At 39.9% G+C, this 16,450-nt stretch overlaps 1 protein-coding gene across 1 annotated transcript; it reads left to right on the top strand.

The window, feature by feature from the left end:
* The first annotated feature begins 4,153 nt into the window (after positions 1–4,153).
* Positions 4,154–9,905, top strand: LOC149282280 (piRNA biogenesis protein EXD1-like). Its single transcript, XM_089498459.1, has 9 exons — positions 4,154–4,266; positions 4,606–4,727; positions 4,841–4,902; positions 5,259–5,345; positions 5,761–5,865; positions 6,259–6,339; positions 6,427–6,570; positions 7,046–7,237; positions 9,666–9,905. Exons 1-9 carry the CDS (start codon positions 4,154–4,156, stop codon positions 9,903–9,905), a joined length of 1,146 nt encoding a protein of 381 aa, XP_089354585.1.
* The last annotated feature ends 6,545 nt before the right edge of the window (positions 9,906–16,450 follow it).

Below are 16,450 nucleotides of genomic sequence, written 5' to 3'. Positions count from 1 at the left end.
CTATATTTCCTTACTATAAGTCTACCTCTAGGCAGACGCTCTCAAACCCACTAAACTAAAGTGAGGTTAAATCAGATTCAGTATGATTTATTAATTAATATTAAGTTATATAATATTAATAGATTAGAAATAATTTACTTATATATTATGTATTATAGATAGAAGAATATAGATTATGAATTAGAATTTAGAATTAGAATTATTTATATTATAGATTATGTAGAATTTATATTGTTATATATTATTTATAATATATTATAGATTAAGATTAAAGAAGATTAGAATTATTTTAGTACTACAGCTAGTAGCTTGAAGCTTTGCTTAGTACAGCTCGTCACAGTCAATTTTTCTTGAAAAGAATTAGAAATAAAATAAAATGTCACAGCAAAACAGTTAGCTTCACTGCTTGCTGAACAAAAACACACAGCACTTATGCGGCTGCACTCACTAGCCCAACAAGTTCACTTCACTGATGGACTGAGGTGAGCAAAACAAATGAAATAAAATGAAAGATTATTAAGAAAAATTGACTTGGTCTCTTGCTGTTGCTAAAACAAAGCACAAACTATAGAGCTGCAGCACCAGTACTAATAAGATTAGCTGAACTATACGCTAGTAGTAATTAATTAATATTATTACTTTTATTTATAGCTAATTTAATTAACTATTAAGATAAGAAAGAATTATAGAATTATTGATATTACTGATTTTAGATTAGACACTAGTAGATGTCTTGAATGTCTACAGTACACTCTACACTAGTATACTATTACTAACTATAACTGACAAATATATATATAATTTTATAATGAATTCAATTATTTATATTAATTAATATTACTGATTTTAAATTAGACACTAGTAGATGAATGTCTACAGTACACTCTACACTAGTATACTATAGTATATATATATATATATATATGACTGACTATATATATATATATATATATATATATATATATATATATAATATTATAATGAACTATTAAATTATAGACTCTATTAAATTATTATTTATAAATTCTATTTAATTTATTTAAGCAGGACAGGCAGTAGGCACTAGTGCCAGCCCAGGGCAAGGGCACCCCAGTGCCACTGAGACACTGGGTGCACTGTCAACTCAACAGCACTTACACTACAGTTGATGACAAATTAAATAAAAAAAAAAAAAAAATTAATCAAATTATTATTATTAATTATATTAAGTAGCACTGAAGTGAGGATGAAGTACACTGTGAGAAATGGCAGGCTAAGGCTTACCAGTCTCACACAGAACAGAACAATCTCTCTGTAACGCTCGGATGCAGCACAGCAGTGTTGCCAAAGCAGTCACAGCGAAAAATGAATGGATCTCTCAGGCAAGCTCTGGTCTTATAAAGGCGCCTTCAGAATTCAAAAAACAGCAGCACAGGCATTGGACGAGACCCTTAGCGTGACGTCACAAGAGTGAGCTGATTGGACAGACGAGATCAGCTCACTCCTGTTTGAAATTTTGGCGGCTGTGCGGCAAAAACGAAGATTCTTCGCTGGAATTCTTCGATTCTTCGTGGTTGTGAGTCTTCGTCTTCTCCTACGTTTTGCCGGCACTGTGTTCTCTTCAGCGTGTCTTCGGAACGAACAAAAAAACGGCCTCTTCGTGCTCGTTTTCATGTTCGCCTGAAGACGAATGCGCAAGTCTAATATTTATTACCTGGAAATAATAAAATGCCATGATAGCCCCTTTACCTGCACACCTGATTCTATTTATTGTAATGTGTAACTGCTCAAAATTAAAGTATTACAAAATTTCCATGCATTATTTTTACCTTTTTGTTTATTTCCTAGAAGGTGGCTTATTTAATCGTATATATCACATTATATATTTTCTGACTGGCAGGTGGGAAGGTGACCGTATGGACTTTAATGAAGACCCCAGGTTTTGGAGCAGAATTGTAGGACGGACGATAAAACTTACCACATCCGATGGCGCGTTTAAGGGGCTCGTAATAAATGTTGACGGTGATCACACTGTTCTGTTAAGCAGAGGTAATTCTAAGTAATGAACCGTGATAATCCAGAGAACAGGCAATCGAGCACAAAGCCAATTCATTATCCATTTAAGTTAGAAGTGAAGGGACATTATGCATGAATATAACCTTGCAAAATGGCCCTTCATTTCTATCTAATATTAAGTGGATGTTCCACCCATCATATGCACTTTAATGCATGTTACAGCTGCACAGTGCCTTTAAATGTTTATGTTCGCCTAAACACATCTCCCTGATATACTTGCCTCCTGTCCTGCGCTGGCTTGTTGAATGCTGCGGTGGGGAACTGTTCAGACCACCTTGTGCATGTGTGGAAAAAAAATAGATCTCATCTAATGGTGTTGCTTTTGTAAAGCTTGAAGACCACTGATGAACACCGTAGTCCAACATACAACAACTCCGGGATATTGTTGCTTAGATCAAGGCTTCTGTAGTTTACTGCAATCTAGTAAACAGCATTTTGATTCAAAAGGTCATTTTAAACACAAGCAATTTGTACAGACAAGAATGGTTGTTTATTTAATATATATTTCTAAAATGTGTGTGTGTGTGTGTATATATGTATATATATATATATATCTATCTATCAACTATACTAGGTGGCTGTTCTCAATAGATCAAGTAAAAATAATAGTGTTTTATGTTCTTATGAACTATTTCTATTAAGTAAGATTCTCCTTTGATTTTGTAGTTAAGGATTTATCAGCTAACCTGGATGTACCTGGAATCCAGTTCTTCTCAACGTCGGATATTACACATGGTAATGATATTAACAATTCTCCAAATACAATATGTAGGACTTCCTGATGATTCGCAAATAAATGGGTAGTCATCCCTGTATATATCCTGTAAAGCTGTAAAGCACACATGCTTCATCTAGAACAATATTCCCTGGAATGGTATACATAAAATATCACTTTTTGCCTTTGTAGTATATACACGCACTCTGGAGATGCCATGAAAGGGGGCAATGCATTCAGGGGTAGGCAGCAACATTTCTCATGGTGTACATTTACTGGGGTCTGTAGTGGTGGTTCTATGGACGGTCACAAACCTTGCCATAGACACTTGAGTCCTTGTTTGGATACTTTGCCTATCCTTGAGCTGCTTTATGCCATTCTGTCCATCAGACACCCGCAAGAACTACCAGGAAAGCAAGTCATTGTATAAATAGCAATGTCGCGTGTTTAAGGAAATTGCCCCTAACTTATGCACTGTGTGTATTTAAATTTTTTTTTTATTATTTTTTGACAGTGGAAATACAGCCAGAGAGGCGAGGAGTGAGAAGGTAGGCAGGCAGTGCATGTGGCGTTTTGTAGGGGGAGTACGGTAACATATATAATGTCCTGGAAAAGTACATTGTTTAACCCCTTCGTGACAATGGCTGTTTTAACATTTCTGCAGTGTTTGTGTTTAGCTGTAATTGTCTTGTTTAGATTGTATCATAATTAACTATAAAAAAAAAGTATAATATATGGTGAAAAGTTGAGAAAAAAGGCTTTTAATGAAGTTAATGAAAAAACCTGCTAAATAGATTATACTATTCGTCCCGAGTTTAGAAATACCATTTTTTTAAAAAAAAATAGACACTCCAGGGTATTTGAAATGCTAGTATTTTAACTCTTTCCATGCACTTGTTCTATTACTAGTCTTTGTAATAGTAATTTTTTAGCATTTTTTTTCCACACACACACACTTTTACTTCAGGTATGAATTTACTGGTATATGTCATACAACAGCCCAATATGTGTTCAGCAACATCTCCTGGGTACAGTGATACCCACATACATAGGTTTGCCAGGTTGTTTGGGGGTAATAGGCCACATTTGGGGCATGTCTAACTCAGTTTTTCAACATAAAATTTTGACATGTTGAAAATTCTGCCCCGTGTCCTATTATACAACTTACTCTATCGAACCATATATGTTTGAAAACTAGACATCCCAGAGTATTTCAAGTGCCGGTATTTTAACCCTTTCCATTAACTAATTTTGCCACCAGCCTTTGTCAAAATTTGTGGCTGTATTTTTTTTATAGATCATTGATCACCTCCTAAGCTGTTTTAAATCAGGCGTCCGCCGCAATACAATATGTCAGATGTTGATTCCAGGGGGAGGGGCCACATGAGGCCCCTGCTGCCACCGCCGATCTTGGTGTTGCCGAATGCCTTAACATCGAGGCATTACAGCAACACCATTTGGGTGAAGAAAGCGATCATAGATCACATTTTACACCCGTATGTCCATTGTCGCCAACAGGATGTTTTTCCGTGATGTGCCTGGCATGTCAGTTGTTGTGAAGGGGTTAAAAAAATCAATGTGGTTTTGCTGATTTTTGATTAAGTATTAGATCAAATTAAAAATTTTGATTAAGTATTTCAGGTTTAATCCGTTATTTGTTAAGCACTTCTTTCGTTGAGCTAATAATGTCCTTTTTTCAAAATGATAAATATTCAAAACTAATACATGGAAACGTTGCTGTGTCAACATTGAGTCGTGCCAAGGACGTCGCAAGGTCATTTGATATTTTGGCATGTGCGCGGTTCTATGTAATGAGGAGAGATTGTATTTTGCAGGGTAATTATTCCTGAAGAGGAACCTTTAACAGACACAAAAGAACGCAATGTGAAAAAAGATGTGCTTCTAGACCGCGGTCAACAGGAGACTACAGCAGCGGTAGAGAACGTCATTAGTGCCAGTAATGAGAAGTGTTTCTTAAATAATAATGATTTTAATAGTGCCGACATTGAGTGAATTGAATGATTTAAGATTTATTATATTTTTTTGCTAAAGGTGTTTCTTTTTCCGTAGTTGAGAAGGAGGACGTGCAATACACCGTAATTGACAAGTTTAAGCCCTTGTTTTTCCCTGCTGTAAGTAAGCTACAGATCAGTGCATCTCATGTTGGTTTTGGGGGGTCACAAAAACTATGGCAACATAAAAGCAGTCTCTCGTTTTGGACCTTAGAGTGGCTTTATGTTGCCAAAGTTTTTGTGACTGTCTATTTTTAATTTGTGATTTTTGAATGTGTATCACGCTTGTAATACTATTCTTAGTTTACATAAGATTGATCTTCTTTATCTAAATCCATGTTGATTCTAAAATTGGCCAGTTGTTGGGTATTTCTCCTGCTTTAAGAAAATAAGCCACCGTTTATGTACTCATAGTTGCTATAAAGTTCCCATAAAATGCAAATTTCATATAGTCCAAATCTAATTTTGTTTATTAGATCCAAGACCTACAGAGGCAGAAGGTTCTTGGCGTGGCTGCTGCAGGGTTTAACATGTGTCGGAATGGGAAACTTTGCTGGCTTCAGGTAAGGCTACGCAGCTGGTTCTTGTTTTGGGGGACATCATTTACCACTGTTAACTTTATCTACCCCCAGTCATGTCTTATACCGTAATCTAAAAATTGCTGTGTGGACTTGAATTATTAAACCAAGATTGTGTGTTAAAGGGACAGTATAGTGTTCATTACAGCCCCGCTAACAAAAAATTACAACATATTAATAATGCCTGAGATTCCCCAATCTACTTGTGGTGGCGCGTTGTATCAAGTTAGTCATTATAGAACCATTATGTTCTTGGACTGTTGGTATATCTTTGTACGGGGCTGAAATTCTATACGTCAGGTGCAGACATTTGGATATGTAGATTTTGGAGGTAAACCGAAAAAGCCCAAACTTTCATAAATTCTTTTCATCACATTTTGTTCTCATTCTCCCTTTGTAGGTGGCGAGTAAGAGTAAAGTCTACCTGTTTGATATTGTCGTCATGGGACCGGCAGTCTTTAAAAATGGATTAAAGTCAGTGCTGGAGGACAAAAGCATTTTAAAGGTTGGTCTCAAAGGCCAAATGTCAGTGTTCTTATACTATGTGTATAGTGTTGAGGTCAAGAGGAATGCCCTTGAATTTGTATGAATTCCCTTGTCAATTTTAATGCTTAATTTCGACTTTTGCCCATTATAAAAGTGCTACAGAATCTGCTGTCCCTTTTGTGGATGAAATGCGATGTGATTATGGTAATAGCAGTTTTAGTCCTTTAGCTGTTTTGGCTGGAAAATGTTGAAAACGGCATGGAAATACTGTAAACGTCTTAGAAGAACCTGCGATATCTTTACAAAAATGATTCAGCGTTTGTTCCAGTTTTGTAAAATGTGGAGCGTTCTGTATCGTTATTCTGTGAGAGTGTTGACTTTTCGTGGTTTTCTTATTGCGTGACTTTGACAGGTGATCCATGACTGCCGGAGCCTTTCAGACTGCCTTTCACACCAGTACGGAGTGATTCTTTCCAATGTCTTTGACACGCAGGTAGTGTTAGTCCAAATATTTGTGTATTTTGGTGAATTACTGGCTTTGTATGTTTGTTACTAACTGTTTTATGCATCCCACTGATAGGTGGCGGATGTGTGTCTGTTTTACAGGGACACGGGTGGCTTTCTGCCACATTGTACGTGTACTGTGGACAGGTGCTTGGTCAGATATATGGACATGCTACCCTTACAAGTCTCCTTCTTGGCGAGCAAGGATCAACTTGTTAAGGTGGAAATTGGAATATTTTGTTATTTTAAACTTTATGACTAGTACAAGAATGAACAGATCCACAAAAAAGTAAATTTACACTCAATGATAAACTAATCAAAAATGTATGAAAGAGGGAGTGAAAATGTGGGAGAAAGGGATGTTAACAGGAAGGAGGTAGGTTAATGTGGAGGTGGGGCAAAAGTACCGTTAGGATGAGGCTAGATGTTTGGCAGGGGATGAATGGTGGTCAAGAAGTTGGAGGGCCGTAGTGGGGCCAAACCATTAAAAAAAAACAAAAAACAAGATTTATTTACATTCCAAATTGTAATTGGTATCCTAGCATCTCTCGGTGTACCTGCTGCCCAGAGCGGCTTTTGATAAGACACCAGGTATTGACAGTTCACCACCTTTTAGATGCATAATTAAGCAGTTTTCTTTTGCTGGAATTAATAATGTGCCCTGTAACAATGAAACTTGTTCCTCTGATGTATAGGATGTTCCGAACATTTGGTTTACGCGCCCCATGCCTGTGCCTTTCCTAAAGCTACTATCCCTGGAAGTGATCCATCTTTTGCCACTTCAGTTAGCCATGGTGGATGCCATGATGTCAGACTTTACCTCCTTGGTCAGCCGGTATCTCGGTGTGTACAAACTAAGAACTTTGGATGGACTGGGCCCAACTCCGGTATGGTGCTTGCTGATTATATTTATATTTCCATTTTCTGATTACTGATTACACAGTTTCACTGCCCTTTCTATAGACAGTATAAGATGTTTGACGCAGTAATATAGTAAAGTATGTTTACACTGATCTGACATATACCTTCTGTTTTTATTTATTCTGAGGGATAAACAGTTTCTGCCTCTGACAGTATAGCACAGTTACACCGGATCTGTTGTTGGGAAGCTTCTGCTGACACGGGAAAGTCCTAATCTCCTGTGTGGTGGCCGGGAGATGTCCCTGTTGCAAAAAAAAAGAGGGTGTAAAAAAAAAAAAAAGCTTGATGTACCCGTAGACCTTAATGGTGGTCATGGTACTGTTTGAGTACGTACGTGATGTCTATTGGGGGGTAAATGTAAATGATTAAAGGAATTTTATGCATGCTTTTTTTCATGTCTGCTCAATCTCCATGATGATATTGTGTTAATTTCTATAGTTCTCCAGTTACGATCTGCCGGAAGAGTTGAGACAACTAAAGATCTGTCAGGAACTGAGAAGAAATAGGGCATTAAAGGAATTCAGACTTACTGAGAGTGGTTTCCTTGTACGATCTGGAGTTCAGCTAGTCAAAAATGAAGAAATCCGCAAAAACGTACAGGGCGAGAAAAAAGGGCGATCTCAACCGGCAGCTTTGCGCGGTCTATCTGAAGAAGCAAACAGAGCCCCCCAATTACGGAAGATTCAACCTAAAACCGCAACCCTTGGAGTAAAAGGACGTGAGATTATGCCTCTGAATTCCGTACCAGACAACGATGCTGCCAAGTATGCCCAAGTTTTTCAGAGTTTGCAGAAAAGCCCGTCCACCCTGGGTTTGCGAAATCTCAACTTAAGTGTTCATCAAAGACCAGCAAGCAATCCGCTGCCGGTTATTCCTCTTTCTTGCCCGTGGAGAACACAAATTCGGATGTCTGCTCCCCAGCTTTTGGCCAAAACTTTACATAAATAGTTCTGCGGAATTATTAGAAACACATAATGTTCTGTATATAATTGTATGTCTGGGCATTCCCAAGGAAGTAGAACTCAACATAGCACTAGAACCACTTGTTAGTATTAATGTATTTAATGTTTGTGCCTTTGGACCCAGAAGTCTCTCTTTTATAGCGCATACATTAGAGGTTTTCACATTTTCATTATCGTGGTGATCATTTTGGTAATTTTAAGTGGGTACACAGAATACCCAGTTCTGATGTTAATAGTTGTTCTTGTCAGCTGACCAGCACATGGAGTGCGTGTGATGTATAATTCTGTGATAAGTCGCCCTACTTCTGAGTTGAGTTGGTGGCCCCAGCTCCCTGGATAAAAGTATTGCGACTGAATGTGAATGAACACAAGTGCTTTTTTCACACTCCCTGGGATCATTTGGTGAACCTAGGGCAGCAATGGTGAATGTTTTGGGCCCGAGTTGCGGTTTTCTGCACACTCGCACATACATACTCACACAGGCACGCAGATACTTGTTTGTCACACAGCTTGGCAGAAAGAGTTTGTTTTGGCAAGATACGTAAACTGTTTCTGCCAAGCCTTGTGATGTATGTATCTCTGATTTCTTGTTTGGTTTAATTATATTGTATAAGGTTTACCCCCTACTTTTGTTTTTAATGGGTATTTTTGATAAACAATTGTGATTCGACTCTGGGCTTTTCTCTCTTAAACAGGATGGGTGCAAGGTGTTTGGCTTCTCGGATGGAACCCATGAGCTGCTGCCATTCTTTCCATATCTTACCTTTCTTAATTCTAGTGGTGAGAGTGCCAGGTCTTTTCCTATAGGCCTTTCAATACCCAGCATGCTTCCCGAGGGAGCTGTGAACCAGGTCTGTATGGCTGCACGCTGCCAACTTAAAATATTAACTGATCGGCAACCTGGCCTTGGCGTGACATAGCTTCACCATCGCTGACCTGGGACGTAATTCATAAAAAGACTGAAATCCAATCAGTAAAAGATGAGAAGAGAATTGTGGTTTTTTTAACTCCTTAACTACACATTGGGAAGGTCCAGCCCCAGTGAGCTTCTGCCCGGGATGACCTTGGCTGTCCATGTATAATGTATAGTTAAAGGGACAGTCCAGCCATCATATGCACTTATATAGTCCCTTTTAACCCCTTAAGGACAATGGGCGGTCCCTAAACCCATTGAAAACAATGTCAAAGCCCGTACATGTACGGGCTCAAAATGCATTAAGGGGTTAAATGTTAAGTGTTCTCCTGGCAAAGATTTTGCAGATTCCCAGAATTCCCCAATTGTATTGAGGGGCCCCAGATGTGTTCAGACCCATCAAGCAGCCAGTAAGTAGCAAGAATTGTTAGACCAAATGGCAGGAGTGAAGGACTTGAAACCAAAGCGCGCCTGATATCTCTTCCTTTGGTGAATAACACCCATGTCTGTTACAAATAGGGATGCACCGATGTATCGGTGGCCAAAGTATATCGTCCGAAAAGGGCATTATCAGCAAAATGCCGGGGGGAAAAAAAGGCCGAAAATAATCGTCTGCAGGGGCCGGGTTGCTTACCTATGGCTTCCAGCCACGAGAAGCAGAACCCAGCAGAGTCACATCATGACTGCTCCGTTCCTTCTTCCTCTGGTGGTGTGGCCAGAGAAGTTGTTCGAGAGGAAGCAGCAGGGCTCCTGCAGTAGTCTGTGAGTGAGAGATCTGCAGTTCAGGTAAGGGGGAGTGGGAGGTCGTATGAGCAAGTATGCGTGATTAAGGGTAAAGTGTGAGGGGTGGATAGCATGGCATAGGGACGCTGTAATCACAGTCCTATCATGCCCAGGTTGTAGCGTGTATTGGTTGCCTGGGCATGATAGGAGTGTGATTGCTGGTAGCAATTTTATATACATGTATGTATGTATGTTTGGGGTTTTTTAGTCCCATTTTGGAGTGTTACTTTTAATAAAAGTGTGGTTAACACACCAACATTGGACAGAAAAATTCAATAACTATATATAGATATATATATATAGATATATATAAACCGCAATCACACTCCTATCATGCCCAGGTTGTAGCATGTACTGGTTGCCTGGGCATGATAGGAGTGTGATTGCTGTTTATATATATATATATATATATATATATATATATATATATATATATATATATATATATATATATATATATATATATATATATTGTTAAAAGGTTTTTTTTTTTCTTTGTTTAAAGGTGAGGGGGTCATTTTCGGCCAAGTGAATCCTGAATTTTTGGTTTAGGTCCAGAATTTTGGTGCATCCCTAGTTACAAACCATGTAATAGCGTTATTTTAACGCATCATGACTGTTACAATTTAACTTCCAATTCTTTGTTCGCTACATTCTATTGGACGTGGCTGTGTTTCTTTCCACAGTGGCGACTACCATATACTGGTTTTTGTTGTTCAAATATCTGTCAGTATGAATGAATTGCTAATTCAACGTGTGTATAACAGGGGAGCAGCCATCTTAACTTTCTGTTCTCAGGACCTTCATGGTTATTCCTTCCCATTGTGGCTGTTTAACAGTTGTTTCAGGGTAGTCTTTGTGAGGATGGGTTGAGAAGGGAGAGAACTTCAGAACAGCAAATGGATAAGATTATTCTAATTTTGCCTCTGTATGCCTCGCGTGTCACATTCCCTGAAGTAAAGGTTTAAAATAAACTAACAAGCAGAAGATATAGGTGGGTTTGATTGATCAATTAAGTTAAAAGCCACAAGTTCCCTTTAAGAGAGCGTTACTATGAAATCATGAGTACAGCACGTGTGGGAAAAAAAGCCGTCTCCTGTGCCAACGTTCCACGTTTTCACCAAAACAGTGATCAGTAACCGGAAAGTGCAACTATATGGGGATAGCAAAGCTTCTGTAACTCTTGTAGGAATCACCTTTTTTGGCCTTTTCTGGTTTAATTGAAAGTAGTAGTAGAGAAGCGGATCTGGTGCCTTTCTAGATCTTCAGCTCCTTCAATATACCGTATTGGCCCGAATATAGGCCGAACTATAAAGACTTAAAAAGGGGGTGCGGCCTATATTCGGGGTCTAGCGCCCAACGCCCGGGACATGCAGTTCCGGGCACCAGGCAGGCAGCAGGGTTAGGATACAGATCCCCCGCAGCGGTGCAGGGGACCTGCATCCTACTCTCTGATACGCTCAGAAAGACACCCACGAGGGGAGAGCCGGCACGGGAGGTTGTCTAAGCGCATCGCGCAGATGTTCACCGGCAGCGGCGATGCGAGCATAAAGAACCTCCGCTGCCGGCAGCGTGTCCATCTCATACGTCGCAAACACCTCCCTCAGTGCACGGCCCTCATTCCCCCAACGGAACTTGGACCCGGATCGTGATTCATTTTGTCTTTTCTCTTAATGTAGGGTTGTTACGGAAGAAACAACAAGCTGTATGTTTTACTTCCGAGTGACCTTGAAGCATGCCCGCATCCAGGGTTTTGTTTTATTTGTTTTTTTTGTTCATAGGTTGTGTGATTTGAAGCAGGTAGTAGACGTCAACCTGAACCCTTCGTAAAGGCACAGTATTTTCTGTTCTAAATTACGTGTGAGACGCAATCTGTGGGCACTATTATTATTTTTTTATTTATGAAACTGTTACACGTGTGCCTTAGTGTAATCTTGATTGATACAATATGCTGATTTATCTGTTTCTTCTTACAATGTGCGTGTTCCTTTGAGGAGGGGGCCTCCAACAGTTGTATTTTTGGTTCTAAATTGCTATACTTGCTGTTCCCTGTTTACCCGTTGTACAGTGTTGTGGAATATGATGGTGCTATATAAATCAATAAATACACTGGAATAAAGTTTTACTTGCAATCACCCCCTGGCTATTTATTATATCCACAAGCTTATTACACTGCACAGGGACACAAAGTTCTTAGAACAAATACTGTGTGAACCCTTCGGATAGCTGAGGTGTATGGATGCATTTACTAAAGTTGGAAATTCTTTTTTTTTTCCCTGATATGGGAAATATTTAGGGCAAATATTAAAAGGTTCGCTAATTTTTTCCCCCCAAAACTAATATTTTCAGATTTGGTATTCTGAGCCCGTAACTCGGCGCTCACAGATCTCATAAAAGGTTACTTTGTGAAAAACAAACAGCCCGGGGTCTTGCACTTTGGTCATTTTTACATACTGTATTTGCTTGATTATAAGACGAGGTTTTATTTCAGAGCAAATGCTCTGGAAAATAACCATCCTCTTATATTCAAGGTCGTCTTCTAATCGGACCTCAAATAGAGGTCTGACTACAAAACTAGGATCCAGACCCCCCGCAGCGCTGCAGGGGACCTGGATCCTGCTCTCTGGCAGCCTCTGCTGCTGGCACTTCCTCTGGGGGCTTCTATGATGGAGCGCCGGCATCACATGACCTTCCAGTGCTCCACCAAAGAAGCCCCGGCGGAAGTGCCAGCAGCAGCGGAGGTTATCTGTGCGCATCCCGCAGCCGGTGAATGTTTGTTGGGTGCGCACAGACAACCTCCGCTGCTGTCTGCACTTCCACCGGGGCTTCTATAGTGGAGCACCGGAAGATCATGTGATGCTCAGTCATAGAAGCCCCGGCGGTTGTATTGGCCAGCAGCGGAGGACTGCATTGCACAGACTTCCACCGGCTGCCCCACTAGACACCAGGGAAGCACGGGTCACAAGTAAAGGGATGCATTGGTAAGTCGGGGGGTTTCAATGGTTTTCTGGAGGCATTTAGGGGTTAAAAGGCATATCAGCAAGGCAAAGTGGAATATATGGGGGTTAAAAAGCATATCAAGGAGGTGGTGTGAAATATAGGGGGTTAAAAGGCATATCTGGGGGAGAGTGGCAAATAGGAGGTTAAAATGCATGTCAGGGAGGCAGAGTGGCATAAATGGGTGTATAAGGCATATCTGGGGGCAGAGTGGCAAATAATAGGAAATAAAAAGTCATAGTTTTTATCAAATATGAAAAAATAGTTTAAATGTGAATATGGTATATTTAGTGCATTTATTTTCAAACCAGCGTCATCCAAAGTTAGTGGTAAAAAAACCTCTACTTTTCAAACTGAGTAATGCTGCTTTGGATTCCCTGGCCAGGGTATGTCCACCTATAGAAAAAACAATGTGCAACACAGTAGAGCGATGCCTCACGTGCATGGGTGTTTACCATGCTTTGGTCAATTTTAGAAAATATTAATTTTTTTAATTTAAATTGTTGTGGAAGTATATTTCTTTTACTTTTTTTGGGGGGTGGGGTTATGGGGTGGTACGGGTGATTATTTGTTTGCTTTTTTATTTTCAGTTACATTTTTTTTTTTACTTATTTTAATTTTTGTATTTTTCTTAAACTATTCTCTAAAAGAAGCTAGAGATCCTGAATGGGGACCCCTCAGATTTCTTGAAATGCGGAGTGTCTTGACGATGTGAATAGATGAGCTTGGGGCCGTACGTTTTGGTCCGAACTAAAAGAGGGGAGACCAGGCTGGCAATTGACAGTCCAATCTCCCACGCATCGGTGGAGATTAAGCCCTGCCGATGCTTAAAGCGACAGGATGTAATAGTACGTCCTATGGGGCCAACTGTACTATGATGTCCTTTGTCGCAAAGGGGTGAATAATGTTGTATGGGTTCATTAAGTAAGTGGCTTTGGAGAGAAGATATGACCTCTCTGCAGCTTTCCTGTTACGCAAACCTCAAACGCACTTATACATTGTGATGGCCTCGCCCCACACGCTTCTCATTTCTACAATTAAATCCAGTTTCGTTAAATGCTCATTGCGCACGCGCACACACACACTCTATCACACACACACACTCTCTCTCTATCACACACACTCTCACATTCTCTCTCACACTATCTCTCTCTTACTTCAACAGTGTTATTTCCGGCCAAAAGTTGCTTTGACATGGCTGGCTGTAAAATGGCAGGAAGGCATGGGTGTACCTGGGGGCTTTCGCGGTTTGCGCCATGAGTTTTGGAACAGCCTCAGGAAGAAAGGGCAGATTCTCTATCGTTCCATCGCAGATGCCTTCATATTCTTCTCTAATCGAATGACATTGGAGCAGCAAAGCTTGTCACCTTAACCTCTTAACGACCTTTGCCGGTTCAGGACCGTCATAGAAAAACGGTCGCTTAACGACCTTTGACGGTTAAACGGCGATGTCGAGGCATTCAGCAAGGCCGAGATCGGCATCTGGCCCTTCCCCGGGGCGTCAACAGCCGCCAAACATTGTATGGAGGCGGACGCCCGTTTTAAAAGCGTTTAGGAGGCGATCAACGATCGCCTCCTAAACTTAAATGGTGTCGCTGGAATGCCTCGATCAGGAGGCATCCAGCGACACCAAACACTTACCTCTGGATGGACTGTGACCGCTCCGGAGAGCGGTCACAGCCGCAGCTGCCGGTGATCTTCGCCATCAGCAAGATGGCGGCGGCCCGGGAAAAAAAACAAAGATGAAAGAGTTCGCTAGACGGTCTCCAGACCCTCTAGTGAACTCTGGCTCCACTTGCAGGTTGAATACAGGTACTGCACTCAACCATGCAAGTCAATGGAGCCCAGCTTTCTAATCACAATGTGATTAGTAAAATATTCAAAAAATAATAAAAAATAAAAAAAAAATGGGAAAAAAAATTAAAAATGTGCTAACATTTAAAAATAATTATGCAGTGATGTCACTAGATGAACCATCCAGTACCAGCAAAATGTGTAAAAAAAATTTAAAAAAAAGTATTAAATATTAAAAAAATAAAAAAAAGTTTATTATTTTGAGCAAGTGCTAAAATTTCTCAAAAATCTCAACAAAGAGTTAAAATAAAAGCACTTCAAATACCCAAGGGGTGTCTAATATTAAAAAAAATGGCTGATGGGGTAAATTGGAGTGGCAGAGCTCAAAGATAGGGCATAGGTACAGACTGACCAAAATGGAGAAAAAAAGCGCACTTCTCAAATGTGGCATTTTAAATCTCAAACAACACGACGAACCCATGCATGTCGGGTATCACTGCACTCAGGAGATGTTCCTGAACACACATTGGCGTGTTGTTTGACAGTGACATATACCAGAACCTGTATATCTATAACTTAAGTACAATTTGTGTGGAAAAAAAAAAAAAAAAATTACTATTACAAAGTTTGACAAAGTATAGTTGTATAACTGTTGCATGGAAATGGTTAAAATAACAGCATTTAAAATACCCTGGGGTGTCTAGTTTTTAAAAATGTATGGTTTGAATTGGTTAAATTGAGTTAACCGGCTTCAAAGATGTTCCAAAGAGGAGATGGAGGCAGACTGACCAGATTTGTTAAAAAAGGTTTGGAAATCATAAAACGCTGCTTGTACTTATTGCCCTATAACTTACAAAAAACAGCAAAAAAACATAAAAACATTGGGTATTTCTAAACTCAGGACAAGTAGTAGAATCTATTTAGCTAGTTTTTTTACTTGCTTTTTTAGGTGAGTAAAAGATTTTTCAAATAAAAGTCATAAAATGTGTTTTGTTTTTTCACCATGTTTTTTTTATTTTTTTTATAGTAAATAAGATGATACAATTAAAATAATGGTATCTGAAGAAAGCCCATCTTGTCCTGAAAAAACCCAATATATAACTTATGTGGGTACACTAAATGGGTAAGGAGAAAATTACAGCTGAACACAAGCACCACAAAAGTATTAAAACAGCCTCGGTCCCACAGGGTACAAAAAGAAAAAACGAGCCCGGTCCTTAAGGGGTTGATATGCATTACCTGTATGCATTACCTGTAAATCCCCATTTTCCTTCTCTACAGTCAGTGGCAGGAAAGTGGTGCCTGTTAAATCAGAGGGAGTACTTTCTGCGCATGCGCGGTATGGGGTCCCTCTTGGCCTTTCATTGACGCTTTCGCCAAGCTGTACCTGGCGATGTCTGGAGGGGAGTGTATCGCATGCCAGGAGAGAGAGAAAGATATAGATAGGTTTGAGTGAAAACGTAGTTGCTCTTAATGCAAACACTAGCCGTGTAACCGATCTGCGTCACGACATAACTCATCAACAGCAATAATTATAATTATTTTGCTGCAGACAATCGCGCTGCTGATGATGAATTTTGGTCTCCGAAAAAATGGCGGATGTTAAACTCTAGTTATTCTTCCGAAAGGCGTCATCCGGCCGCGCGGGGTCGGAGTTTACTTCCGGTTCTCTGCTCACACGTGTGTTCTGCTCCGCTGGTGCTGGTACCGGCGCTGCCGTCACATTAAGG

Source organism: Sceloporus occidentalis, unplaced genomic scaffold, assembly GCF_023333645.1.
Source record: "Sceloporus occidentalis isolate IW3139 unplaced genomic scaffold, rSceOcc1.0.p SCAF_120, whole genome shotgun sequence".
In the NCBI taxonomy this organism is placed as follows: Eukaryota; Metazoa; Chordata; class Lepidosauria; order Squamata; family Phrynosomatidae; genus Sceloporus; species Sceloporus occidentalis.
This window is presented reverse-complemented; position numbering and strand designations above follow the sequence as displayed.

Coding starts and splice junctions, on each gene's coding strand:
- LOC149282280 (XM_089498459.1), top strand. CDS start 4,154: ATGAGGCCCCTGCTGCCACCGCCGATCTTGGTGTTGCCGAATGCCTTA. Junction 4,728..4,840: donor AGAGAACGTCATTAGTGCCA/GTAATGAGAAGT, acceptor CTTTTTCCGTAG/TTGAGAAGGAGGACGTGCAA. Junction 6,340..6,426: donor CCAATGTCTTTGACACGCAG/GTAGTGTTAGTC, acceptor TCCCACTGATAG/GTGGCGGATGTGTGTCTGTT.